Source organism: Athene noctua, chromosome Z, assembly GCF_965140245.1.
Source record: "Athene noctua chromosome Z, bAthNoc1.hap1.1, whole genome shotgun sequence".
NCBI classification, from domain to species: domain Eukaryota; kingdom Metazoa; phylum Chordata; class Aves; order Strigiformes; family Strigidae; genus Athene; species Athene noctua.
Window position 1 is genome coordinate 21,900,789 of NC_134077.1, and position 27,194 is coordinate 21,927,982.

Sequence of the window (27,194 nt, forward strand, 5' to 3'; positions counted from 1 at the left end):
TTGAAAAGTGAAATTCTAAGAAAAATTACAGCACTTGCTTTGTATTATAGGGAAGTGCAACTAATAATATACTTGTGATATTTTTTTAAATTTTTGCTTACAAAATTCTATTCTGGTAAAAACGTAAATTATTTTGTCCTGGGGACAGATTCTATGTGGGGGACACAGCATGCCACCCTGCCTCCAGTTAACAAATGCAGCCGCACTACCATGGTGATGTGCTGAATAGAAACTGAAGTGCTGAAATTGGAACTATTACTACCAGGTGGCTCACAATGAGAGAAACAAACCTCCTGATCAACTGAAGAAAATACAAATGGTTTGAAATAACTGGAACGTGTTCCACATGCCACTACCGCCGCTAGGAAGCCCCGAATGGACTAAACCAGTGCTTTTGTTGTTTGCAACAGAAAAATGCATCTACATGATGAAATATTGCTGTAGGAAGATATTAAAAGGGTAGTCTGTATGATGCATAGACATTGTGCTGGAACATTGGATCTAATTTCCAAAGTCCTGAGTGAGGTCCTAATACTGGTAACATAACTCAGAGGCACCGGCCTTGTGCATAGTTGCAGATACAGTCTGTGAGGAGGCTACACTGGGAGATGGGATTTTGCATATTCTAATCATTTTTAGATAAGGGCTACATTTTTCCTAAGAGTCTAATCATATGTCACTTCTCCTCTATTAGGCACACTCGCTCAACTGCATCTCAATTCTCCCTGTGTCAGGGAATGTGATATGTGAAAACTCACCATGTGAGTGCTCTTTCTCCTGTTCAATGCAGATGAAAACAGGTTGATTTAACAGGGTTTGCACTGAAATACTAAAAGCTCTCAAATAATCAATTACAGCACCTTGGTGCAAGTAGCAATAACATTCAACTGCTCCTCCTTTAATTGCTGAAGCACATCGATCAGCAACAACAAGAACCCAAAACTGCCCTTAAAACAAATAGGGTGTTTTGAACCGGAAAAAAAAAAAAAAAATCTGTAAATGGGGTGTAATATTTGCTGGTTTTCCAGGCATACTGAATTGACTTACCTCTGTGGCATAATTTGTAATAAAAATTCAGATGACAGTGAACATGAACTCAGCTATAGTAAATATTATTGGATTGCCTGACCACCATACAATTTCTATTTCTAATGCGCTCAAGAGTTAGGGTTTTTATTTTTCCTGAGGAACTAAAACCAGAAGTGGTTTCATTGTTCTTTTTCCTTTGTTTTTTTTCTGTAATTTCTACTCTCCCATTATTGTTGGAGTATATTTACCATTCAAGAGATCTTAAAGTATTCTTAGAAAAAGCCCTGGCTTAATTTTTTCTCTGCTTATAAAAGATTATGGTATTCTTCATACTAAGGACTTGATCAGAGAGTCTTATAAACACTGTATCCTTTTACAATATAATTAAAAGTATAATAACTTATTAAATTTATAATAATTGTTTTAACAGCTTATTAGACCAAAGCAACCTGCATATTCATACTCAAGTTGGACACCTTATTTTTATTTTAGACTGCTGTGTGACTCAGTCTTTCTCTTTCCATTTACCTTTATTCACATATGACTTCCAGATTTTTTTTGCCTCCTGTACTTGCACCGAATTAAGTTTCATTCCTATCTATTACAGGGTAAAACCTATCATCCTGAGTTTAAGGACTATCAATGTTAACTCTTCATACATGGTAAGACAGCTCTACTGCTAAAAATTGTGGAGTTTCTAAATTGTGGAGATCTAAACGATATAGACTTTTGAACTGGTATTTTATAAAACAGAAAAAACCAAACAAATAGGGATGCTTATATAAAGGAACGTCAGTATTCTGGGTAACACTCACCTCACATCTAAAAATTACCCTGTACTGAATGAATCAAAGATGTTCAAAAGGAGAAATTGTAATTGTAAAAAGCAGGAGAGTAACAGCACAGATTTGCTCTTTATCATGACTGTCTGCTATGATATTTGAAGAGATCAGTCAAAGGTGTTTAACGTGCTGTTGCACTTCAACTTTTCAGATAATATAAAAGCATTGAAAAAGAGGTACAGATAACAAGAGTGAGAAGTTTATGATTTTCTGTTTAAACAGTTTTTTCCTATTTCAAGCAAATATATCTTATAAATGACGGAAAACAGATGGTTTGGACATTTAGCCTTTAAATTGCAAGATTGTGTAAGAAATATGGCAAAACTGTGCCTACCTGAGCAAATGGTGTCACAATCAAGTCATCTCCATGTCTGAAAAAATGAGCAGAGTTTTAAGTTAGGTATTAGTGAAAACTTATCACACTGCTTCAACAGAAAGAAAACCAGGTTTTATGATGCACTATAGTTAATTCCAGATTTATTCTGCAGTTACTCACTACTGCAGCTCTACACATTCTTTGAAAAGTAAGTATCAATTACTGCCCAACTGCCTGGCATGTCTATGGGATGGCTGATGAACCAGATGGTTTCTGCTCTGCCAGTTGGGCAGGTGACTGACTGCCCAGACCGACCTGCAGAGATTTCATCCCAAAGGATGGAGGTGAAAATACCAAAAGCAACCCCATTAAGGGTTACTAGCAGGTTTGTGAGCACTGGATGGATGAGTGACTGCAGACGGCTGGGCACCACATCCCAGAACCTAGTAAAACTTTCAAACTGACACACTTCTGTAGCTATAGGGTGTGTGACTGAGTGTGTGATGTTGCTCTGGCAACCTCACCCACACCATGGGGTGATGTATGGGCAAGGTGCTAGTATGACACACTCTAGGTGAGAAAGGAAAAGAGGGGTTCCTTTGCTCTGGCACCAAAATCTGCTACTGGAAGCCATGTCCAAAAAATACAGTCTTGTAAATGTAAGTAGGCTGAAGGGCTGTTGAGCTTAAGAGTAGCATCTGTAGCACTTAGGATATGGAGTCAGACCCCTCCAGAGGACCACGGGGACAGGGGGAGTTTTCAGTTATCATATATGGCATATGGCAGCAATCAAGATGAAAACAAATTTTCCTGACATAAATCCAGTATGATTCTGTTTTTAATTCTCCTGTATTTGTCTACAGTGAATTTCTTGAGTTGCAAGTTGCAGGTTTCAGCAGGAATTATCATTGCTTTTGTGCTATTCTAATGTTATTTAAGGTTTAGCATATATATATATATACCAATATACTTATATATATATAAAATATATATACTATTAATAGCTATATACTTATATATATATATATAACATATATATACTATAAACTAAGGTTTAGCATATATATATACTCATATATATATATTTAACAATAGATTTCAAATACATGAAAATGTAATCAGAAAAAGACTGATAAATGGAGAAATATGATTGTGTTTGAGTTTCTATAAGAACCTAAATAAAACAGCAGTTAGTAAGGATGAAACAAAACTCCCCAATATTCAAAATGATAATGCTTAATATCTGTGTAGCTGTTTTTTATTACCATCTCTTTTGTTCCTGCTAGTTGAAAGAGAGAAATGGCGTTTTACAGACTCTGTGGAACAAGTTTGCACTTCAGGTGAAACCAGAGTCTCAGCCTGGACGGAAAGCATGTAAGCCTGATTCTCACACCAAATGAGAAGAAACATGGCAACACAGGAGGACCTCAGAGGCTTTAATTGACCAGTGAAGCCAAATTGATTTGGTTATTATAGACATCATGAATCAGCCCAGGACATTAAGAGGGGAGTTAATGACCAGCTGGGTTTAGTACCTCTTCATGTTTTCACTGGGTCATGAAAACATCAGAAAATGCCTTAGACTATCATTTCTGACCAGGATTGCTTAATGAGTTACACAGATACACAAAGGCTTCAGCAGAAGATAAGCCACATCCATCTTTTCCTTTCCTGTTCTCCGCTTGAAGAGCCATAGTGTGAATATGTATGCTACCTCACTTCCAGAAAAATTATGCTCTTTGTCTTCAAATTCTGTGAAATGGTATTATCTGCTGTGTAACAGCTGGCTTACCTGTTTCTCAATAAAATCTGTTAATTTCTTTCCTTTTATAAAGATTATTTTTGCTATTTGCGTATAGCTACTCCATGTTCTCTTGTTTTGACACTTAAAGGAGGCACAGCTGTGTAGCGCGAGGAATCCTGTGTTAGTCATCTGAATGACTTGTGCAAAGATGGAAGAGCCTAAAGCCTCAAGTAAATTATTTGCCTGTCCTCCTCATGCCTACTCACTTTATCTGTTACTCAGGTTGTTTAGGCAAAAAACAAACAAAGGGTTGAGCAAATTCTGAGAAATGAGTGTGTTTTCTGAGCAATCAAATTCTGCACAGAAACCATTTCTAAAATTAATATGAAAACTCATTTTTTACTAATCTAAGTCTAATTCCCACATTTGGAAACGATGAAGGGGCAGAATTCTGGAGATAGAAAGTTTTACAAGTAGCAGCAGCACTGGATGAAGAACAACAATATTAAATTGTTTCTACCTGTAAATAAGACAGAATAGAGCTAGATCTGTCGGTGACAGACACTGAATGCCCAACGTATGACACAAATGCACAAAATATTCATTAGCGCTTCAAATTTCCAGACAACTGCTATAACATAGTTATTAACTGTCAAAATGCAGACTGGCGAAACTGTGAAAATAGGATGGTCCTTCTTCTCAAAATCTCTGGTGGACTTCCTTACTGGAGGTGGTACTTTCTTGCTCCCCTTCCCGTTCAGTGCCCCTGTTTGCCATGCCTTGAATGTTGAGGCACTTTTAGGAGACAAATACATCTATCTGCCCTGGAGGTTTTTTTCTTTTTTGTAAAAGAGCATGACCCCACTCCTCTAATTTTCAGACTTTGTTCTTGAGTGCTTGCTGGACTGCATTTCATTGGAGAACACTGATAAAATACTGTAGCTTTTTATTTTTTAGAGAAATTATTAAATATTAATTTAATGTACTGAAATCAACCCAGGATATAATTTTCACTTTTCAAATGCCTCTTGTGTCAAGAGCAACAATTCCAGAAATTATAATTATTTTGGTGAAAGTGTGATACTGAAAGTACAGATATTGACAGCTTTCACAAAGTAGTTTAGCACCCACCAGACACACTTGAATAGAAAAGCAATTGTACAGTGCGGTGAGTAATCTTTAATCCACCTTGGATCAGGAAATCTGGAAAAGGTGAGAGTGCTCAAAAAGGGAGCAGGTATGTCTAAAGTGGATATATTATTTTTTGTACAGAAGTGCAAGAACGTATGATTCAAGCAAAGTGCCATTGATCTACAGTGTACCGTGATGTAGTAAACACTACAAGATGTAAGTGTCCTGATGTTGTCTTTTCAGATGATATGGAAGCTGATAGATGATTCTCTCTGGATTCTGGACAGGGCAGTGCCACACATCTATATACAGAAGCAGCAAGATGCAGTGTAAACCCTGTGCAATATATCACAAGTTTCTACATATAGACAGAGCTGTTAACCCTTAAGGTTAGAAGAAATTGTTCACATCAGTGTTAGACTCCGTTAACTAGAATGCCTGCCATACTTGTTCACATCTTCATTTTTTTTAATGGAAAGACAGATTTGAAAGCAGAATAATTTTAAAACAGCCCCAAAATTTAAAATTATCACATCTACCACCATCAGAAAAAGACTGCTATAGCACCCAACAGTCCACATAACATGAATCGATATTACATAAAATATAGGCCAAATTTCTATTAGCAGACTAAAGATTATGTAACTTATTGCAAGTTATTTACCATGTCAAAATGATGAAGCCTGGCCTTCTGCCAATTTTCTGGGTTTTCCTTCTTAACCTTTCCTATGGGACATACTTGAATTCGCCCCATATAACCTATGATGGTCCCCACCATGGAGAAGAGTGCTATGCTAAATCAGAAATTAGACGAACATGTTCAGCTGACTGTTGCCAAATAAAAAGTACAAAATTCTGCTTCCTTTCCTCAAGATTGATGTTGTTTCTTCTATCCCAATTACAGAACAGTAATTAACTTTGCCCCCACTAAAAAGGAACTTAGAGGTGCATGCATGGGCAGACAGAGAAGCAGGCAGGAAGAGTAATACAAGGATAGAAAGAGTCCATAACTTTTATTTGTTAGTTAAGTTGGGATAATTTAATATAGTCATCTAATAAGAGTAGCTAGAGAGTCATTCTGCAGACCTGCTAGGATACAGTTAAAAAAGAGAGGGTATTTTTTAATGTGGTCAGAAAAAAGTCAAGGTACCAATTAAGAAGTGAGTCCCAGACCTTAAAGATCACGAGGAACATTGAGTCTGCACTTGCCAGTGTGGAGCTTCACCAGGAAGGTCCTGAATAAGGTTTGTCTTTGTAAAGGCCACACAGTAAACTCAGATTAAGACTTTCTAGACACACATGAAGAATACCCAGTGAGTAGTCTTGAGGACACACACTGCAGATGGGAGACATAAACAGGATAAATAAGAGCTCTGTCTAAATAGAGGGGGGGGGGGGGGAATGTACAAAACGTATTTACACCAGTTTGACATATACCTTTTCACAGACAAGATATAGTCAAAATAAAATTCCTAGTTAACCTTGATACAATTTTTATAGGATAAATTGGAAGACTAGTGGAAAGAATCCTAATGCTTTGTACCAGTTTAAAATATGATCATATTAGTTTGTCACACTCCTCTGTTTGAATGAAAAACTCACTTATTTCCCCAGGATAAGAATTGGCTGAGGATGTGGGTCAGGCTTTAAGTCTGTGTTGGATTCTCTGGCTACAATCCTGGGACAGAGCTTATTTGAAAGAATAAAGCTGCCAACAGACTTTGAAAAGCCTAGTGCACAGTGTCTGTCTGGAATCCCTGAAATGTACACCACAGCAAGAACGAAGGCTTTTGTCACATTTTCACAAGAATTGACTCAATTTTTACACAGTTGTACTTTTGTCTGGGTTTTTGTTTTTTTTGTTTGTTTGGTTGGTTGGTTGGGGTTTTTTTGTGTGGTTTTTTGGTTGTTGTGTTTTTTTGTTTTTGTTTTTGTTTTTTTTTTTTTAACATAGAAGCATAGCAAACATAAAAGCAAGGGAAAATCCATACTGTCTACACACAACATACAAAATAGAAAAGAACATGAAAGTTGTCTTCTGTTTGAACCAGAAAAATCTATTGCAGCCTCCTTTTTCAGTGTAAACATCTAAATTTGGATTAAACATGACATCCATTCATTTCTGTACACAAGGCTGATTCAGACTTACTGTCCAATAACATGCTATAAATGCAATTTAGATGAGACATTTGTGTTTTGCTTGCAAATATGCTGAAATACAAATATACCATGTGCAAAACCACAAATGGAGAACAGAGTGTGAAGTGATTGTTTACCCTATTTGCTAGGATTTTTTTTTTTCTGCCCCCATCGCATTTTATAGAAGTCAAATAAACACAAAGAACACATGAATTAGGAATCATGAAAATATGCATGCTGCTCAGGTTCAGATTTTAACAACAATGAAATCTGATTCTACATTGCACTATGATAGAGTAATGGAAACATCATGTAATGATACTAATCAGCAGAAGCTGTGCTCTAAGGACAGTGCTCGGGAGGGGTGGTTGGCTGCTGCATGCAGTTTGCACTTTATCATCATCCACATTTGGAGAATCCAAAGGGGCTGGTTTGCAATACTGATTTTGTGGAGGCTGAAATCACAGTGCTCCAAGTTAATTTATTCTTCAGGAATAGTGCTTAAGTCATGTCACCTAAATTTCTAAAGACTTCAAAACCAATTTTGTAGTCCAAATATAAGTCCTGGCTCCAAAAGCTAAGGCTGAATGGGGATAAGAGGCACGTCTCAATGTTGTGCCCACATTATGGGGTGTGACAGAGACAGACTTACAGCTTTTCCCAGAGAGTCCGTGGCTTGTCAGTGATTTCCATCTCACTGAAAGGCTGAGAGCCATTTGGGGGATGATCAGGCATCTAAGGCTAGAGACTACGACACTGTGGGCAGGTTGGGATTTAGGGTTGAGAGAGCAAGCAATTGAAATTGTTGATGGAGTCATGAGCTACAGAGGAGGGGGTTGTTTTTCCCACAGCACTTCTTTAATTCTGGGAACATGTACCTTAAAGGATTTTTACAAAGAGCTACTTGAAACCACTTGTTCTACCACACAGTAGACGAAATTAGACCCTGAATGAAGCAGACTCTTGTCAGCTATTGTCTGAGTGTTTCTGAACACCACATTTTTCTATAACACCGTGCAGTTATGTCCTCTTGATACTTCTAATACAGCAACAGAGCTTGCCCTAATTAGTCAAAAGTATTGCTATAATATTAGGAGTTCTGGAGAGTTCTTTCTACTTAATTTCGACCGAACTTAACCAGATAGAAGAGGATTGGCTCAGAAAAGCCGCAGTCCCTGAGACATCCATTATCTCAGCCAAAAGAAAGTCTGGTTATAGTAGTTCTCATTGGACTATTTGACTAAACAAGTTAGACTTAGGAAGACACATCAAAGGGAAAAATAATTTCTCTAGCATAAATCTCACTAGCAAATACTTCATATGTGTGTGTTTCCAAACACCCCAATTAACTCCATATGGAGCACAAATCAAGTTACTCCACTATGGCATATTGATGAAGAAAACAATTCTTGGTGCCTTATGACCAGAGAACCAAAAGGCAGCTGAAAACAAGCATGAATTATTACACATGGCTAATACACACCAAGCTATGCCATGCACTGACGTACCTGGAGCTTTCCAGGTATAATAGATATTTTGTACAAGGAAGTACTTTTTTCATGCCACCTTTTTAGCATGTCAGTTCCTCAAAATACATTTTACTAGGCTTGAAAGAAGCCTTTGAATACTTGGAGTCTGCTCTGTTGAAGTCATCAGTGTTAGACTACCCAAATTACCTTACTTCCAGTTGAACTGGATTAGCACCCAAGGTAAGGAGCTTTCTCAGTACTTGGAAAGATACAGACTAAAGACTGAAAAGGAACACTGAATATTAAGGCATTTTTTTTAAATGAGTATTTTGAGACTTAATCCAGGCAGTATCAAGAAGTGCTTTCTGGTTATCTGTGTACCTTACTGTGCATCACTAGTATCATGTCACAGCACTTGTGCTTTCAAGCAGACTAGAAACAACTTTGCTGGTTGACAAGGGCAGCTAACTATGTCTCAGTGATGGTGATCCGAACAATGACCCATCAAATTCAGCAGCTTCATTGAGGATTGCTGGATGGGCTGGAATCAGGATCAGTGGACAAACTCAAAGAATGGAAAGTATTAGTTTTTCCCCATTCCATATAATATGCTATAGGAACACTATCAGACTTCTATCCATAGCACCTTTGGAAGGTTCAAGGAAGATTGAGGTCTCTTGTGCTTAGATGTTTTCCAAAGAGACTGCACTTGCACATCTGACTAGGTTAATCTGCCTGACGATATCATCTAGGTAATGATGTAATGGGCCATCACAGAAGGATGCCAGCATGATGTGCAAGATATGAAAACACAGGACAACTCAAGAAATCACCTGTATCATATTGTCCCAAACGTCCACCCAGCTTCAATTCTTTAATCCAACCATAATATAGCAGACCATTTAGATGACAGAGGAATGGGAGATGACTCTCAGCAACTGGCCTGCCATCAGTCTGATAGAACTATTCAGTCCTAAAGAGAACAGAGCATGGAATTTCCAGAGTGTTTCTGTGGCATAGGTAGTTTTCCTTCTGCAGCCTGCCTGGGGGTCACTGAGGGAATGGCAAGGGAAAACAAGCCACTGCAGTGCTGGGGTTTGGTTTGTGTGTTGAAGGAGAGGCTGGATTAAACCAGAGGATGTAGGACTTTGAACCAGAACAGAGCTGAACTCAATCAGACGAGTCCAGGCCAATTCAGCAGTACCGTTGTTGGGACTGTTCATACAACAGAAAAACATCATTTAACTCTAAGCAAGGTTGTAAAACAAACCAGCATCAGTGACTGAAGAATAGGTTTGTTTTCTGCTCAGGTTAGAAAAAATTAGTGAGTGGGTGTGCACACATGACTGGAAGCAATCAAGTTAGTGCTGCTTAATGAGTTACTATTAATCAGTTCTGATTGCATTAGCTGACACATATAAACTCTTAGCTTGTTGCAAACGAAAATGAAATGTATTACCTTGAACTGCTTTTTAGCAGCAGACATTTGGTTGCTTGCTTGTCTCTGCCCTGTATGATGAAGTGTAGAGCACTGATATGAATGTGTTACTTCTGAAGAATATGTGACTTTCCATATGAATCTCCTACTGATGCAGGCAGAAAGATTTCCTCTCTAAAAGGCATGAGAGCAGAGCTGCTGAGAACAGCACCTACACAAGGTAACATCGCAGCCTGAGTGAGTTTGATCTCAACCAGCCACAGGAAGATTGACTCATCTTCAAGGTTTAGCAAAAAGTGTTCCCTAACCAAATTGAAAGACCTCTAAATGTATGTATATGTGAAGAAACAAGAAAACATCAAGAAAAACAAGGCAAAGCCATCAGAATTTCAGACTGTCCATTTTTCAGGGAACAAACTCTTCAGCTGACACAGCATTAGTGCCACTGCAAGCATATGGACCGTTGCTTGTGCCCCGAGGGGTAAAATAAGAAGAAATATTCTCCTGGGTTGTGAAATTCAGCCTGTGCACGAGGTGATACTGAGCTGGAAAAAGAGTCTAAGAGGCATCCTCAAAGACATTCAAGTCCCTCTTTACAAAGTTCCCTTTCTCCACACTGCTTCCATCGTTCAGTACTGTGTGCACATGTGCACATATAAAATACTCATCCTCCCTCCCCTCCACTGCAGATCTGCGTAGCAAACCCAGAGATGACTGGTGGTGTAATGTGGCTGCAATCCCAGCTAAGAATCAGTTTTGATACCATGTTTTTAATAACATGCCACCTTCGACTGAAGAGGTTTAGGAAAGAAGTTTGCTTTGTTTAGCACAGGAGCAGTAACTTACCATTTTGTTTCAAACACCCATTATTTCCAGAAGAGGGAAAAAAATAAGCTTGACATGATAAGTGTTTGAAGGGGAAGTGATGTCTTTAACAACTGAAAGCTGTATTTGAAAAACGATTAAGTCTTACCATTTGGACATAAACCCAGTAATGATTCTGTAATGTCTGAACAGAAGATAAAATCAGTTTGTGTTTCATAAAAAAAAATCCTGGTTCAACAATCATATAAAGGTGTATTAGAACACCTCAGAATCTACTAAATTAAAAAGCATTTCAAAGGAAGCCTTCGCAACTGAAAATATTATCTTTTTTTTTTACAACATAACTGTTTTCCTGATCAACAAATGAAGTTAGCAGAAACTTTATTTTAATTTAAGCAAGCTGGATGTTACTGAGTTCTTTGGTTTGGATTCCATTTGTGAAATGTCTCAAGCAGCTGGGAAGGACACAGTGGTATTTTTGCAAAATGTTTTTGTTTATAACTCAAAAAAAGATTTTCAGTGACTTATTAATTACTTAGCTTACTTTAGGCAGGAACATGGATTTACACAATTTAAAAGATCTTAAGAACAAAAAGTCAAAACCCAATGAAGCAAAATATTGGCCTGTTTTCCCTAAAGCCACGTAAGTACATTTCTCTTCATGGACAAATAAATGTCTCAAGCAATTTAATATATTTTCTCATTAAAAATTTTTTCTAAGCTGAAACACATATGGAAAATGCATCTTAAAAGATTTTTTTTTAAAGCAGGTTGGACTTTGAAGTTTGACTGGCTCTTTTCAGACAGTAATATCTGTGATATCACAGGTTCTGAGAAAATAATCTGATTTATCATAAGGAATTTCAACAGTAGTTTATGTGGAAAGACAATTATTTCTAATTTGTTAAACTGAGTGCAATTACTCTGCTCAATAACTGCATGTGTTTTCTGCTCTCCTAAAGTCTTGGCCATAACCTTTCAGGAAAAAGTTTTTGTTTTTTTTTTCCCATAACTTCAGATATGTACTCACAGAATTTTATTAATAAATCCAGGTCTTCTTGTCTCAGAAACAGAAGAATAAGCTGTATCACCAGTAAATTGGCTTCCTGTTCTACATGAGAAAATATATCCTCATTTCATGATTTTATTGGCATATTAAAGGCTCAGATGAACCTTAATAACTCTCCAGGTTTGCCATCTTTGTCTGCCATTATTTTAAAGTACATTCCCTTTATGAATCTGATCCAGATTGAATACAATGAAATTTTTTAAAAGCTAAGCAGACTGTTGAGAACTGGGAAACGTGTGTGAGCTCAAAAATTCTCACCTGGCAGTTGTTCCACATGCCAGTTAAAGGGATATTTCAGCCTTTTTGCAGCTTCAGATCAGGACCAGACCTGCCAGTCACTGACAAATAAGGGAACTCCCTACACTGGAATTTTCCTTTATTTAAGGTGACTTCTCCATCCAGAGTAATTCTGATATTCTTTATTCTTTGCAAAATTACAGAATATTTTGGCTTTATTTTGGAAAAAATACCCACACAAATTAAAAATGCCACAACTGTTTCCCCTGCTATTGAAGAAGGGCATAATTCATTCTAACGAAACAATTCTTTGTTTGTCAATATCCATGTTTATCAGACTACAGAGGTTCCTTTTGTTCCAAAGTAGTCCACATTTGTGTTTTATTATTCAAGAGAGTATTTTTCAATTTTTTTTTTTTAGGTAAACATGGAGCCGAGTTTTACAGATATGTTTAAATACAGTCTACAGAGCAGCACATCCTCTGGAAGAAGGTAGGATAATACTGCAGTTATAGGGAAAAAATCCTGGAGTGAATTGCATCCTCTTGACACTTGTTTTACCATGGACAGCAGCAGAAGGATGTTACTGTCTACAGAAGCTACTGGCAGAAGAGTAGTAGGTGGCCAGTTTGGGGAATGGGTATACTGGGGGCTGCTTGGCCATTTAGCAGATCACCAGACCAATAATGCTGCAGTTCCCTGTGGTCGGTGACCCCTGTCTGGGTACTGGTGCTTGAGAGATGGAAACAATAGGCTTAATAGAAATTAGCAATATTTGTGTAATTATACTAATTAGAGCTTATATTGATATTTCACCTGATCAAGCAAAGAGTGCTGAGCCTCTCTAAAGAAGCCCATAAAACTCCCCACACCAGCTACTTTTTACTGAGTGAGGATCAGTTGACCAAGTCCTGGAAAGACCTGGATGTTGCGTCCAAGCTGTTTCTGTGACCCTGTGGAAATGGGAAAAGGGTAGACTTAAGTATTGCTTATTGTCACATAGTTTTTCCCCTAGATACATTCAGAAGACATACCAGAGCTTAGACAGACTGCTGTAGCAAGAGTGTCTTGGTCCTCTGGTCTGGCCTGCTACACTCTGGTCTGCTTCTTCAGGATCACAGAGGGACTACACATGCTTTTCTTCCTTTAGAGTAGTGGTTAAAACATGGGCTCTGCCACAGCTGCTGGACTGCTTATTGTCTTCTTTCTAGTGTTCGTAAGAGTGCTAAAGATTTCACTGAAGAAACCACTTTTTAACCTGGTCAGAGACCCATTTTTTGCTAAAACTGAGATTTGCTACTAATGCTATCTTAATCAGGGCAGTGATCCCGCAGCAGGAAAGGGATAACAAGTGTTACCACTTCTGCCTCTGCCTGCATTTGCAAGTTCTGAGCAGCAACAGCAGTTCAAACAGGTGAGTATTAAGTAATCAAACTACCTCTGCAGGACACCCACAAAGCTCCCTACTTCACTGATGTCTTCAAATGTAAACCTGACAATTCTTCCAGTACAACACTGATCATTTTTCTCATCTTTCAACTAGCTTCTGTTCCCTTTTTTCTCTGTGTTGCAATAGTGCTGTTGGGGACTTTTTAAAATTTTCTGTTCTTTGTTCTGCTTCACTTCGAATTTGTTTTCTAGTCTCTCGTCACAGATCCTGCCCTGTAATTCCTCATATTGGCTCACTCATCCTCACTGGCTTGTTCACTCATTTCTATTTCTCTTGAACATCCTCACCTACCTGCTGGAAATCCCATAGCCAGGCTTTACAATGCATCTGTGCTCTTCTGCCTTGGACCATGCATCTTCCTGTCTAAACCACCTGCCTCTCCACTTTACAGCCTTGAATGGCTTTTTCTCATCTCCTCATATGATCTCCATGTTCTGCTTTTTTCCTCTCTAGGACCATACTATTTATTCCAAGAGATAATTGAAAAAATGTTACTGACTCCCACTTCTTTTTATTTGTTTTTCCTTTCTTACCATACAGCTGCTTTTCCTGCCTCTTTCAGTGCCATAACTGCACCCACATTAGTCCCACTAACCTTCTCTTATCTGAGCGGCCTTGCACTCATCCTGTCTTTTATTCTTTTCCGTAGCTAATCTGGCTCTTCATTTAAAAATATACTTTAATCCTTCTGATTTTAAAAAGCTTTCCCCTTCTCTGTTCTGTTACTTTCCATCTCAACTCACTGAATTAAACTCCCCTTGGTTGCTCTGTGAGGTTTACTGCTTTGGGCATAAGGACTCATGTTGTATCTTCGCCTGGGGTTAATATCTGACTATATTAGTTTCTTGATTGTCATTTGATGCTTTGACTTGAAGTTGTGGCAGAGCTCATCTTTTTATCTTGGGTTTGCAAAGAACCGAGCATGACTGTGTTCCCTTCCTCAGTTGGAGCTGTGCATACAATAATAACAGAATGATGAATTCAGTATGTTAACACTGCCATCCAGTGGCTGTCTTCTATCATGACATTTTTATAGAGTTATATTTTTAAATATTTATATTTTAAGGTATATATTTTTTTAGATATTTTGATATATTTTTAATATATTTATATATTTGAATTTAAAACTTGAAGTTTTGTTTGTTTCATCTGGTCCTGCTGAAGTGGAATGTATTATTGTAAGTACACTATTTGAGATTAATGGAAATTAGAGAAATCTTTATGATATATTCTGTTCAAATACAAGATGCATGCCTTTTTCTTTGTATTTTGCTTTACAAAGTGAATATTGAGGTTGATAACTCAAGTACTGAAGAATCACGAGATTCTACGTTAAACTGTTATGTACAGTTACAATTCACCTGCACTACCTAAATTACGTGAATCTTTTGTAATACACTTCGCTCATACTTAAGAAACATGCAATACCTAAAATTAAGCATGTATATAAATACAAAAGGGAAATAGGATAATTTGGGAGTAATCTAAAATTTGTGTATTACTTCCCCTGACAACTCTTACAGCCTCCACCACATTTAGGAATGTCCTGAACCGCAGTGGTTTTTCTATTGTAACAATTTTCAGTGGCTTTCCCTTCCATGAGCACATACAGTTTCTCCTTGAACCCATATATACAGAGCTTTGTGGTATTTTTTTCTTTTTCCTCACCATTTTATCTTTTTTAACTTTCTCCTCTTTCATTCCTTGCTTCTCTTTTACTTCATTTCTGTGACATTATAGTTCGGCTTACTGAGATATGAATAATACCCCATGGTTAAAACAACTTGCCTTTTACATTTGCTAATGTACTCCCACACTAAACAATGACATGAATATCTACCTTAGTACAACAGCTTCTCTGTGACAGGAGATTCTGAAAATCTATCTAGATGTAAGGTCTAATATATTTTATATGCAGATGTGTTTTACGAAAATTTTGAAAGGAACAATAGATACAAATATCAAAAGGAAAAAGTGTGCTTAGTGTTTCAGTAATTCAGTTCTTTATCCAATTTACTGCCGTGTGCTGAATATTACCCAGAAGTCTAGGAAATGCAGAAGTGAATTACGAGTTCAAGGATGGACACTAATTGAATTCTTAATTGGGAATGACTCATATAAGCAACACAGTGACCTAGATTGCCCCTCTGAACATAAAAATCTTTCTAAAAAGTATCCTGGCACAGGTGCTAAACTAGAAGATTGACTCTTGTCCATCTAAAAGAAAGGTTATCTGTCAGAGGAAGATTTGCTGGAAGGGGGTGATTATTTGCAAGGGAAATATGCTTTTCTTTAAGACAAGGCAAGATGGATTGGCCTCTTTCTTAGTCATTTTGTCTCAACCAAAATTGGTCTACACTGGGCACAAAGCTTACTAAGTACTTCAAAGTACGAGGCTCAACTGAGGTATGGACCTTACACAAACTCTCTGTAAAGGCATGAATTTTTCTCATTTTGACACTTACATAGAAAAAGAGCCATAATTAGATGGACTAATCAACATTTCTAAAAATAGTACGTAGGCTGAAAATAGGAATGTTGAATTATAATTACTGCAACTTAAATATCAGGTGAAATTTCACTCATTACAATGAAAAGCTTTTTCCTTTGTTGTGCATACTTTCTTCTTTTTTAAACAGGATATTGATTGGGTTTTGCCTGATTAAAAAACATTTTTTTTAAATTAGTACTCTATTTCTACTACTTAGAAGTGACTAGATGCTAGACACGCTTTTAGTGTCTTACAAATAAGCAAGAGATTTGCATCTGACTTCCACTACCGTGTAACCTGTGGTCTGTACATATTTGAAAAGTGTGATCCTGTAGCAGAAAATATACACATCACAGAAGACTAGCGAGAGAGTGAAAGAATAACTTTCCAAAGTTTTTTTATTAAAATTTTGCCTTTTAGTTAAAAGGGTATTTCAAATAATTTTTGCTTCTCATTAATTTATTAATTTCTTCCAACTGGTAAATCTTTTCTCTAAAACTCTTAAAATACCTGATGCAAATAAATGGAATCTTTTTCTTAAGAACATTAAGAAGCAGAAATTGAGTTTGCATCATTTCTTTTGAAAAGAACTTAACAGTCAGGAAATCAGAGTTCTCCTTAGTGTTTTGATACAATGGTATTGAGTGTCTTCACTATTCTGTCAAAGCTAATAAAGTGCATAAACACATTAAGTACACTCACATGATATACTTACTTTAAGAAAATTGCAGAATAAAGTTCAAGCATCATTAAATAAATAAACACACAATTATCCCTTACTTCAGTAGAGTAAGTGATTACTGTCTTTGATTTTTAAAAGGTATTTCTTGTGGCTTGAAAAATCTTAAGACAGAGGACAAAACACAGGCTAAAAGTATTTTATAATGTACTTACATATCACTGGCAATGGAGGAGTTCCTGGACATGGACTTTGGAGACAGGTCATAGTCGCTGTCTGACCGGTAAAGGAAAGACTCCCTGCGTTGACTGTGGACAAAATTTGCCTGAAGAATTAGCCCTGATCCAGGGCTCGTCATGGGATCCAAGGGACTTCGTCCCGATGATGTACCATTGTCTACATCGAAACTGCAAGAAGAAAGAAGAAAAATTTATGTCATTGACATAAGAATTTGAAAGTAGTAAACACTCTTCTGACAAATTTATCACTACTTAATTGCTTCTTGATAATAATGGGAAAATAAAGACCTGATCAAGTCCACTGTTAAGCCAAAAACCAAGGGCACACAAGCAATATACTTTAAAACTTCTGATAACCAAAAAGAACAAGTCTGAAGGAAAATAAATTGGATAGATAAAATCCACTATTAGGAATACAGGAAACTATTACGATTCTCTGCATGTAGAGTATTCATGAGCTCTACACCTGAGGAAACATGATGTTTCATTGTTTTCTTCCTTAGGCCCCATATCTCCTGAGCTGCTGGACTGTCACTATCCTGTCTCCTACTGTTGAGGTAGTTGAGAGCTCTTTTGTTAATGAGTACCCAACCTTAATATTTTATCACTATCCAAATATTTCAAGAACATTATTTTGTTTTATCTTAATAAACAAAGCTCTGGTGTGGTATTAAGGTGTATGTGTGTGCTTGGGCATGTTTGCATCCATTACAGTTGCTACTTTACAACCAGATCGAAGAAGTAAGTTCTTTGCTTACTGCTAAGCAATGTGACTTCAGTAGCTGTTTGTGTCTTTGAACCACACAGTTTAGATCCAGCACTTCTAGCTATTTTATTTGGTATTGAGTGGTAAACAGGCTTATCATTCCTAGGCAACACTGCCATCATGAGAGGCTGAAAGAAAGAGAAGAAGAGAGAAGATTCTCTTTCACATAGTCTGTGACGTTTCCACAAAGAGCTTGAAAATCAGTGCAAAGAACTTGAAAATCAGTGCAAAGACCTCGAATGGGAGTCTGCAATCAGTTAGAAACTAGTGTAGGGCGGGCAGTGGTGGGATGACATGCTTATGGCAACCTGTATTGCTTAGCAGCCCAACAGCTACGTTTGGTGCCATATGGTGTCTTTTTGGAACATGTGGCTCTGTTTTTAGACTTAATGTATTGTCTACAATCTCAGAGGTTACAAATGTGTGGATTAACAAGATTATGTCTCCATCTGATGAGATGGAACAATTTTATCCAGTGAGAAGTGGAAGATGACTTTTGTTTCCCTATTTGGCTGTGTCTATAAAATCAAAAGATTGGCTTTTGTTTTACAACATAGTAGGCAAGGTGTGCATGTACCTTGGCTTATAACTACTTTACAATTACTATTTGCCATACTGATGGGAACTTAAATAATACTGCTACAGCATTTGGGAATAAGGGATGAACAGAAGATCTTTAACATGATTTTTTTAAACATGGCTAAGTGTTAGCATCAGAATATGTATTTGTATTGAACCCATCTGAAGGACTAATTTTGAAATCAGTGTTCATGTGAAGGACATCTACTGGTTTTCAATTATATCTAATGACACTGGAAGAGAAAATATTCAGTAAAATTTAGCTGTTGATTAGACTTCAGCCTGGCACAGGTGTCACAGCAGGTACAAGCTACTCTCTGCACTAGCTTGTTCTTGCCGTCATCTACCATTGATCTGAGGTTGCAGTGAGGTTGCCGCTTTAATGTTTTACTGAAGGCCATTCTCATGGCCTGTTTTTCTTTGTTAAATGAACTAATCAAAGAAACATATATTGCCTATTTTGACAGAGATTCACATTGCCTGGCAGAGAATGGGCCTTAGTTTCATGTCTTTTTTCATTTCATTGTTACTTTGCACATATTCCTGGAACTGAAAGCTTTCTTTGGCTCTCAAACTATATTAATTCTTTTATATTCACCTTTCACAGTTTGAATGCAAGCAAAATATTTTGTTTTATTTTTCAAAAAACTATTCAGAAAATGGTATTAAACTTCAAGAGACCTTAGCAATTTAATCCTCTTTTCACTTTAGTTTTCAGAACAATTCACTGTCAGTAAATCCTAATACATATACTTCTTCCCAAATTTAATTTATTTTCATTATGCCTGAATATTTTTTCTGTGTCCTCAAATGTGCTTCTACTACACGACATTACCAATCTCAAAGTTAACGAAGCTTAATCTTAAGACATCAAATGAGAGCTCTGCCACGAGCCTGCTGGGTGATCTTGGACAACACAAAGCTCCTTTCTGCCTTTCATTTTCCCTATTCATTGATCATTGTGAGATCTGCTCACACAAAAAACAAAAACAAAAACAAAAACAAAAACAAAAAATCCCACCCCCACCATATTGTAAAGGGCAAGATAGCATGAATACTACAATAAAACATATTTTTCATCTTATACTGCCATAAATTACTAACGATATTGGCATTAGTACTAGCATGACTGCTACTGCTCACTTGCAATCAGTATCTTTTGAGTTTGAATTCCTGAGTATTCCAGGAGCAGAAAATACTCACGATACCAATGAAGTGTTTGGAACATCTATGAGCTCATAATATCCATATTTCCTAACACTTCTATTTAATTGCCTAAATAAAATATTTTTTTCTTTAAACACCTGAAGGAACACATAGCGTTCTAAACAATACACAGTCTATATGTTTTGTTTCTCTATTAAGGGCAGATCTTTCATGCAATTTTAAGTAAAATAGGATTGTTTATTCCTGTGCTCATTAAGACTAACTTGCAATGGCAGTATCATTTCAAATATATATACACTTGCCTGAAAGCTCTAAAGCAAAAGCTAAAAGTGGGATAGAAATAAATGAAGGGCGATGTAAGTCCATCTCTCAGCAGGAAAATTTTGCATAAGGAGTGACTATTAAATTGTTTTCTTTAACAGTGGACTTGATTATTCAACTGATTGAAAAGTATTTTATCAGATGAAAGGACCACGTGATTTTGTCTGAAAATTTGTTTTATTTTGTTCACCCACCATTTGCAGACATGATATGAATAATTTATTACCAGTCTTATTTCTCACAGTCAGAAACTAAGGCAGGGTTCTGTGAATGATTTCACCGTCAGATTATAAAACAGAGATTTTTTAAAATTTAGAAGTCTATTAGATAAAACTGCAGTTTCGTCCGTTGGGAAAGGCCCTGTGGTTTGCACCAGCAAGTACAAGTACGTGCAGGACTTGCACATGACTGTTGTCACAGCAATTTTATCCTGTGATACTGCGTAGTGTCCACTAGATGGGTGTCAAAAGTAATGAACGGGATCCAAATACCAGTTAGGATTTGGCTTACATTGCTCAACGGTCTTTTATGTAAATATACATACACACCCCACCCCACCCCCGGTTCTACAGTCCAAGGGTAATGTGAATACAGCACTGGTTTTCCAGAAACATGTTTTTATTTAAAAGTTTCTAAAATGCTACAGCACTTAAGTGTCTTGTTTATCTCTTACTGATATATTTGCTAACACTTTCAGATACAAAAGCTTGTAATGCATCTAAATGAAAAATATTTTATTACACTGAAAATCAAATAAATTGTTTCTCTGGCTGAATCACAAGTCTTATTTGCAAGAAATGGCATAGCCGATCACACTGCATCATATGAACAGAGAATCAGAATGGGGAATTGAAGACTTTGACACGTTTGTCCTTTCTTGTTGCATGCACTGAAAAAAACCCCAAAGTTTAAGATGCAAAATTGTATAGACTGTTCGATTTGCCTGGGCAGAAGCTGCAGAAAGTCAGCTGTGGTTGCTTCATGTTTATCTTTCCACTCCTGTTAAGTTTTAAGCCCCAGCAAGAATATGCTGTGAACCAAAAGTTATTCTGTCCCTAATGTGTTCCTCAACTTGCTTGCAGATTTGATGGAGGGTGGTCTTTGTAAAGGAAGAAGAAGCATGGAAGTTGCTACTGAAGGCACAGGAACTGCTTTGCTGTAGTTTCACTGGCAGAAAGCAGACATTTAAAGACAGAATTTTCCACCGTTGTTCTTCAGACAGCTTCAGGCACTTTACACAATGCGTGCAAACTGAAGCTGCTTTTAGTGACAGGAGCATCTGGCGCGGCACACATCACAGGTTTTTCTATGTTCAAAAAGCTTTGCTGTAACTCCAGAGATGCCAAAGCTATGAAAAGCCAGTGCTAATTCAGCAACTTTTGTGTCTGCATTTTGACAAAATGTTTTATGACATTAGTGGATACTGTTTATCCTTACAGACTGCCTTATTCAGTGTTCAGTGATGACAAACATAACATGTTCAGCCTTTTTTCCTTTTTTGGCTATCCATCGTGTTTGAACATCTTGCCCACTGTGTATCATTTAGTCTCTCTACCAAGATGGGGATAAAGGTGGTTAACTCTCTTGAGTGACTTCTAAGCATTAGTGGCTGATCTTCCCCATGCTCCTAACAGGACAGGAAGTAACAACATCACAAGCAATCTTTACAAAGATTATTAATGATTTGCTTTGGGCAATAGCAGGAATCTGTGGCAAGGACAGGAGAAGTTCTGAATCCTGGATCTCAGCAGCACTGCTTCATTGTTAAAGGCTGCAGTTTCTTTACACAGTGAAAGAAACCCTCAGTGCACTTCCTTTTGTGTCCTTAAATAATGCTCTTCTACTCTCTGTAAGGTCGCTAAAAGAAAAAAGGGGAAGATCTGTGAAAAAAATATAGCTTTTAGTTACATAAGGAATAATGGCATCATAATGAATATGCACGAGAGCTTGCAATTAAGGCTGCATAGAAAATCTTAATGTTGGCCTTACTTATTACTGTTTAGCAATTTAATCCTGTAGCTTTTTGTTGGGGACTTTTGTTTTGTTTTTTTTTAGAGAAGTAAGCAAGAGTAGAAGAGGGAAGGAAATAAAATCCACCTCAAAATGAAGAATTTACAAGACTTTTTAAGAATACAAATTGCACTCCCGATATTCCCTTTTAAGTCTCTCCATCTTCAGCCTACCCTGTCTTGGAAACTATGGGAACGGAGAGAGGTAGGATCCAAATGAATCAATCCTCTAGGGACACCTTATCTTTTAAGGCCATCTTTAACTATTACAGAGGGACAAACAAGTTCTGGAGGGGCAAATTTTTTCCCCCACCAAAGAGGCCCATTGTCCCAGTGTCAAGCAATCTCTCCAGACATCTGTCTGTGCTATGACCTACCTATGCATCTCAACGTTCCTACTTCCCATTATTTTCACTTGGAAGCACAATCCGAACATCACACTGAATGGGTGCATTTGGCATAGCAGCTGCAATTCACTGGCATTGTCATAGAAGAGCTGCCCTGTAGCAACTGCCTTTGGACACGGTCTTATTTAAAGCAAAAGCAAGATAATAAAACTTTTGTCTCCAAGGAAAAGGTAAGTTTTTTATTGCTTGTGCCCTGGGACAGGAGCCCACTTGTCAAGGAGGCAGCCTGTAGCTATTGGAGAAAGGGGAGGATTGGATGGTCCCTTCAAATGCAGAATCTGTATTTGTTACTTGGATTGCTTGGGATGAAAAATAGCACTGGGCCACCTCAGCTGGTAGAACCCACCGTGGACATGAAGGATTCTAGAGAAACGCCACAGTGTGCCTGTCACTAGGAATGTTCAGTATAAAAGCCCAGGGTAGGGGAAGGCTCATTCGCTGTCAGATGGAAGCAACAGGCTGAGCGTAGTGTGACCTTGTGTGCATTAATGACTGTGTATCCTGGAGATGTGCATGTCTCACATCAAAATAGCACAATTTAAGCTTTGTTCTTAGATGTGGTAGATTTATTCTGCGTCAGTTATAGGTTATTTTAGTAGTCCAAACCATTTCAGTTACTGTGGAAATCACACCCATCGTGACCAATTCTTAAAAAAATGTACAGAAAATCCCGATATACTATGTCATTATAAATCATCTTGTATAAGGTGGACACTGATCCTGTTAAACTAATTTTACAGCTTTCAATCAGAAAAGGCAGTGCAAGGAACAAATGAAGACAGAGACAAAAGCCTCATCTTCTGGAACAGGCATTATCTGCTAAATAAGAACTGAATTTTCATTGATGCATTTTAGGAAGTTAAATTGTTTTATTTTATACACTAAATATATTCACTGAATTCAGATGTAAATCTGTCCAAAGATTTGTTAACCAAATAATGATAATTTCTGTCTGAAACACTGATGTTAGACACACTTTACATTCATTAAGTAAACTGCACAAACACTTTGGTTATGTCTTTATGGCTTCTCTTGAGCCTTTTTATTGCTTATTGATAAACTAAGAATTAAGTTGAGCCAACAGCTGATTTGGGTGTTACCCTTTTTTGCCAGACATTGTTATCTCCAAAGTTTAATAAAGATGAAATTTTACAACTTTCTTTACCAGAAAGAAACAAATTGTCACTAACAGAGCCCCTTCCATAGGGTCCCACTGGACTGCAGATGTTAAACAGGCTAACCTGCAGCATCAGAAAACAGACTATAAAAACCTATTAGTGGATTTATATAATTGAATAGCAGGCCTAAAATGTATTTCTTATATTAGTTCTCTGCTCAGAACGTTTCCAAAATGTTTCCTTTCTGACATTGTCTACCCAGTGGTGTAGGGGAGACCACATCTGGTTTTCTCCTTCTACTTTCCTTTCTGTCTTTCCCCCATGCCTAGTAAAAACTAGACCTCAGGAAAATGATAGAAAAAAGGGAAGAAATATTTATACTAACATTTTGGAAAGAATATCATATGAACTCTCTAAATTTGAATAAAAAAGTCATTTATAAGTTACCTGATATTTTTATTTTTCAGCGAATTGTAAGCAAATTATACTAAAAGGAACATATGATCTAAATCTGAATTTTCTTGTACCACTAGAGAATTCAAGCCAACTATCTACTTGTGGCTTTGGGTTTCCAGTTAAGCAATTCAGCAAGCAAGGCCTATGATTAACTCCATTTTTAGAAGTGGTGTGGATAGATTTTCCAGTATCAAAACTGCAAGCAAAAGAAGAAAATGTGACATTTCATGAAATCTGCTTTTAGCAGCAGAACTTGGCTTTTGCTCTTGGCATTGATGTTTTTGGAAACCTTTAGAGTGTAATAAGGCTTAATACTAATATTAAAAGCCCAGATAACAGGCAGACAGAACATGTGTAGGGCAAAAATACACTGAAGCAAAAAGATTTGTGGGAATTAGTCTACTCAAACATGTTAGCAAAGGAACTCCAACTATCTGAGCTTTTGTCTCATTTTCTAGCAAGCGTTTCTGAAAATGTGGCTGATCTCTCTAAACAAACTGTTTCATGCTTTTTAATGAAGTTTCCAAGCAAGGAGTTTCCTGTGATGGACTATTCCATATCTTTGGGCCTTTTGCTTTGAACAGTCTCCTCAAACTCAATTCAAGCTGTATTTTTCGTCACCTCATTATTCTCTAATTATGCCTCAGTGGTCTATGCATTTGGCATGCAAGCATTTATTGCACCAATTAAATCAATTTGCTTGCTGTGCTTAGCCATACTGAGATTGTTTTTGTGATTCCTTTTATTCTTTCCTTGGAGAGAGAACTGCCTCTCTCACCCGGCAAGTTTTCTTTCTCTGAACTTGGCTCTTGCAAGTGAACATCTTTCTACGAATGTGATGTTCAGATAAGAATGCCCGATTCCAGATCCTGTTACATGGATTTAATGTTTTGATGTTTCTCTAAAGCTGAAATAGTTGTCTTATTGCAATATAATAAACATGCAAACAAAGAACACAAGAGGAAGAAAATGCAAAATAATTTTCAAGAAATGTGGTAATCTGTTCAGGCTTCTACTAGGTTTAGGTACAGTTCTTCTGATCTAATAACTGTACTGGGACTAGTATCCCCATGTTTAAATAACAAAAAAAGGCCACCAAGGCATCAACTCTTTTCCCCAAGGCTTCTGGAAAAATCTGTGACAGGCTGAGGTCTGAATGAGGAAATGTTCAGAAAATTAATTAAAGAATCAGAAGTCTTTTGAGTAACCTGAGGTTAAAAAGGCTGAAAAATAGAACCATTTAATCCAGACATGTGAAGGAGTATGAAGAACATTCAGGGGTCTTCCTGAGCGGCCTGCCAGCCAGTTGGCCACAAGCACCTGCTGGCTCCCGCTACTGTAGGTGCCTGTCAGCACCACTGCATTTCTAGCGGTGCAGTCTCATCAGTACTCCACTTTATTGTCATTGTTACTTAATTACAGTCTATCTGTCACCATTCACTTAAATCATTCCATAATGTTGTCTGCACTTATTTTCTGTAAGGTACCTTTTCTTTGGGCTCTAAAGTACTTTCAAATTCTTTTTTTTTTTTTTTAAAAAAAATCACTTTAATTTCTTCAAGAAATTTTAGAACAACACTGTTTTTCTTGCCAGGGCAAGTTTTGATCCAACTATACCCACTACTTTTTCTACAGCACTACTTTCTGAGCAGTATTTACACACTGGGATACAAAACCAACTTGCACCGAGTGTGACTATATAGCATGTAGTTACTGTACTTCACATTGCTATTAATTTTCTCTTATTTTAAATATATTGGAATAAAATCTCAAAGCATTTCAAAATGTTTATCTAGCTTTATAAAAACTTGCAAACCATCCAGCAAGCATACTGACTAATCCTAATTAAAATGCAGCTCCCCTGAGATATTAGCAGAACACCTTTCTTTAGGAAAAACTAAAATATGAAAAAGAATGTAAGGTCATGGTTGAGAAGCATATTGCTGCCAGAGAAGGAAACTCCATTGAATAAGCTCAGCCTCCTCTTTCTGTGAATTCAGTCAGATGCCATTATCAGAAGTGGCCAAATTGCTTATATATTCTTTCTGGTGTGATAAAGCAAGTATGTGGGAATAGACATAGTTTGTCAGACCTGTAATATTTCATTCAATACCCTACATTACAGATGACAGCAAACAAAATCCAGAAAACAGGTATAAATGTTCCCCAAAGCTAATACTTGTATGCATTTGTAAGCTTTCTGGTTAACATATCCTTCTGAAGAATCATCATATATAGCCACAATTATGATAAACACTTGGTATGGCCACAGAAGTTACAGTTACATGTACCTTGTGCTTAGTGGCAGAGATCTTTGGCAAAGAGTGCCCCAGCCAGAAGCTGACAGGAAAAAGCAGCTGTGGTTACTCCTGCCTACTCTCCCGTCCCAGAGAATGAAGCACAGAAGGAGGTCCAGAGAGCCAGGAGGTGTGATCATTAAGACAAGAGAAAGTCCCATCCTTCAGTATCACCCAGCTCACAATTATTTGCAAAACTGAGTTTAAGCCAACCTGTCTTCAAAAAGTGTGTCTTCCGGAAAATGGGTAAGGGCTGTGGACAGAAGTCCAAAGAGAAGAAGGTCTATAGCCCAAACTATACAAACCACACACATAGGAGGCAAGATGGCTTGTTTCACCAGTACAATGTGCACACACAGATACCTACAAGAGATCATGGCCAGCTTCAGAGGAGAATGGACAGGAGGCAGCTGGATAAGAAATTGCAGTTGTTTCTTTAGGCAAAGAAAGTGTCTTCTGGTGTTGCTCTAAATTCCCTATGCCAACGAAAACTCCATGAAAAGGAGACATCATTATATTTGACAAGGAACAATTTTTTTTTTTTTCTCGCATTGTTGTAAAATTCCTCTAATTGCAATAAACAATTGCTGGCAATAAATCACATATGAATTCTACTTCCAAAAGAATTCATGTTGGGAAATGTTAGCAGCAATTATCACTTAAAGCATGACATGTATTGTTTAAAGCTTAAAAGCTCAAGGTATTAAAAGCTTCAGAGCTCTAAAATTTTTGTGCTTTGCTCTTTTGAAATTGTTTCATTGAAATCTTTTCCACTGCAATTCCTCCCATTTCAGTTCTTTACATTCTGAGTGTTTGGATTTTTTAATTTGCGTTTCTATTTTTTTTCTATTGTATTGTTTTGTATTTTTCATTGTGTTTTTGCATTTAGTTTACCAAATTTGCTAAATTTTTAGCTGTTTGCACTTCCATAGACTTCTACTAAATGTATCAAGGTTCACTTCATGATTTGGGTTCA

At 37.2% G+C, this 27,194-nt stretch overlaps 1 protein-coding gene across 10 annotated transcripts in view; it reads right to left on the bottom strand.

The window, feature by feature from the left end:
• PDE4D (phosphodiesterase 4D) overlaps window positions 1–27,194 on the bottom strand; it is a 633,293-nt gene that overhangs the window by 115,501 nt on the left and 490,598 nt on the right. For all 10 annotated transcript variants that reach the window (XM_074932337.1, XM_074932343.1, XM_074932336.1 and 7 more), the window contains 2 exons: window positions 17,075–17,266; window positions 2,206–2,242 (listed from right to left, as the gene is read on the bottom strand). In XM_074932337.1, coding sequence (XP_074788438.1) covers window positions 2,206–2,242; window positions 17,075–17,266 — 229 coding nt within the window. The remainder of the gene's footprint in view (window positions 1–2,205; window positions 2,243–17,074; window positions 17,267–27,194) is intronic.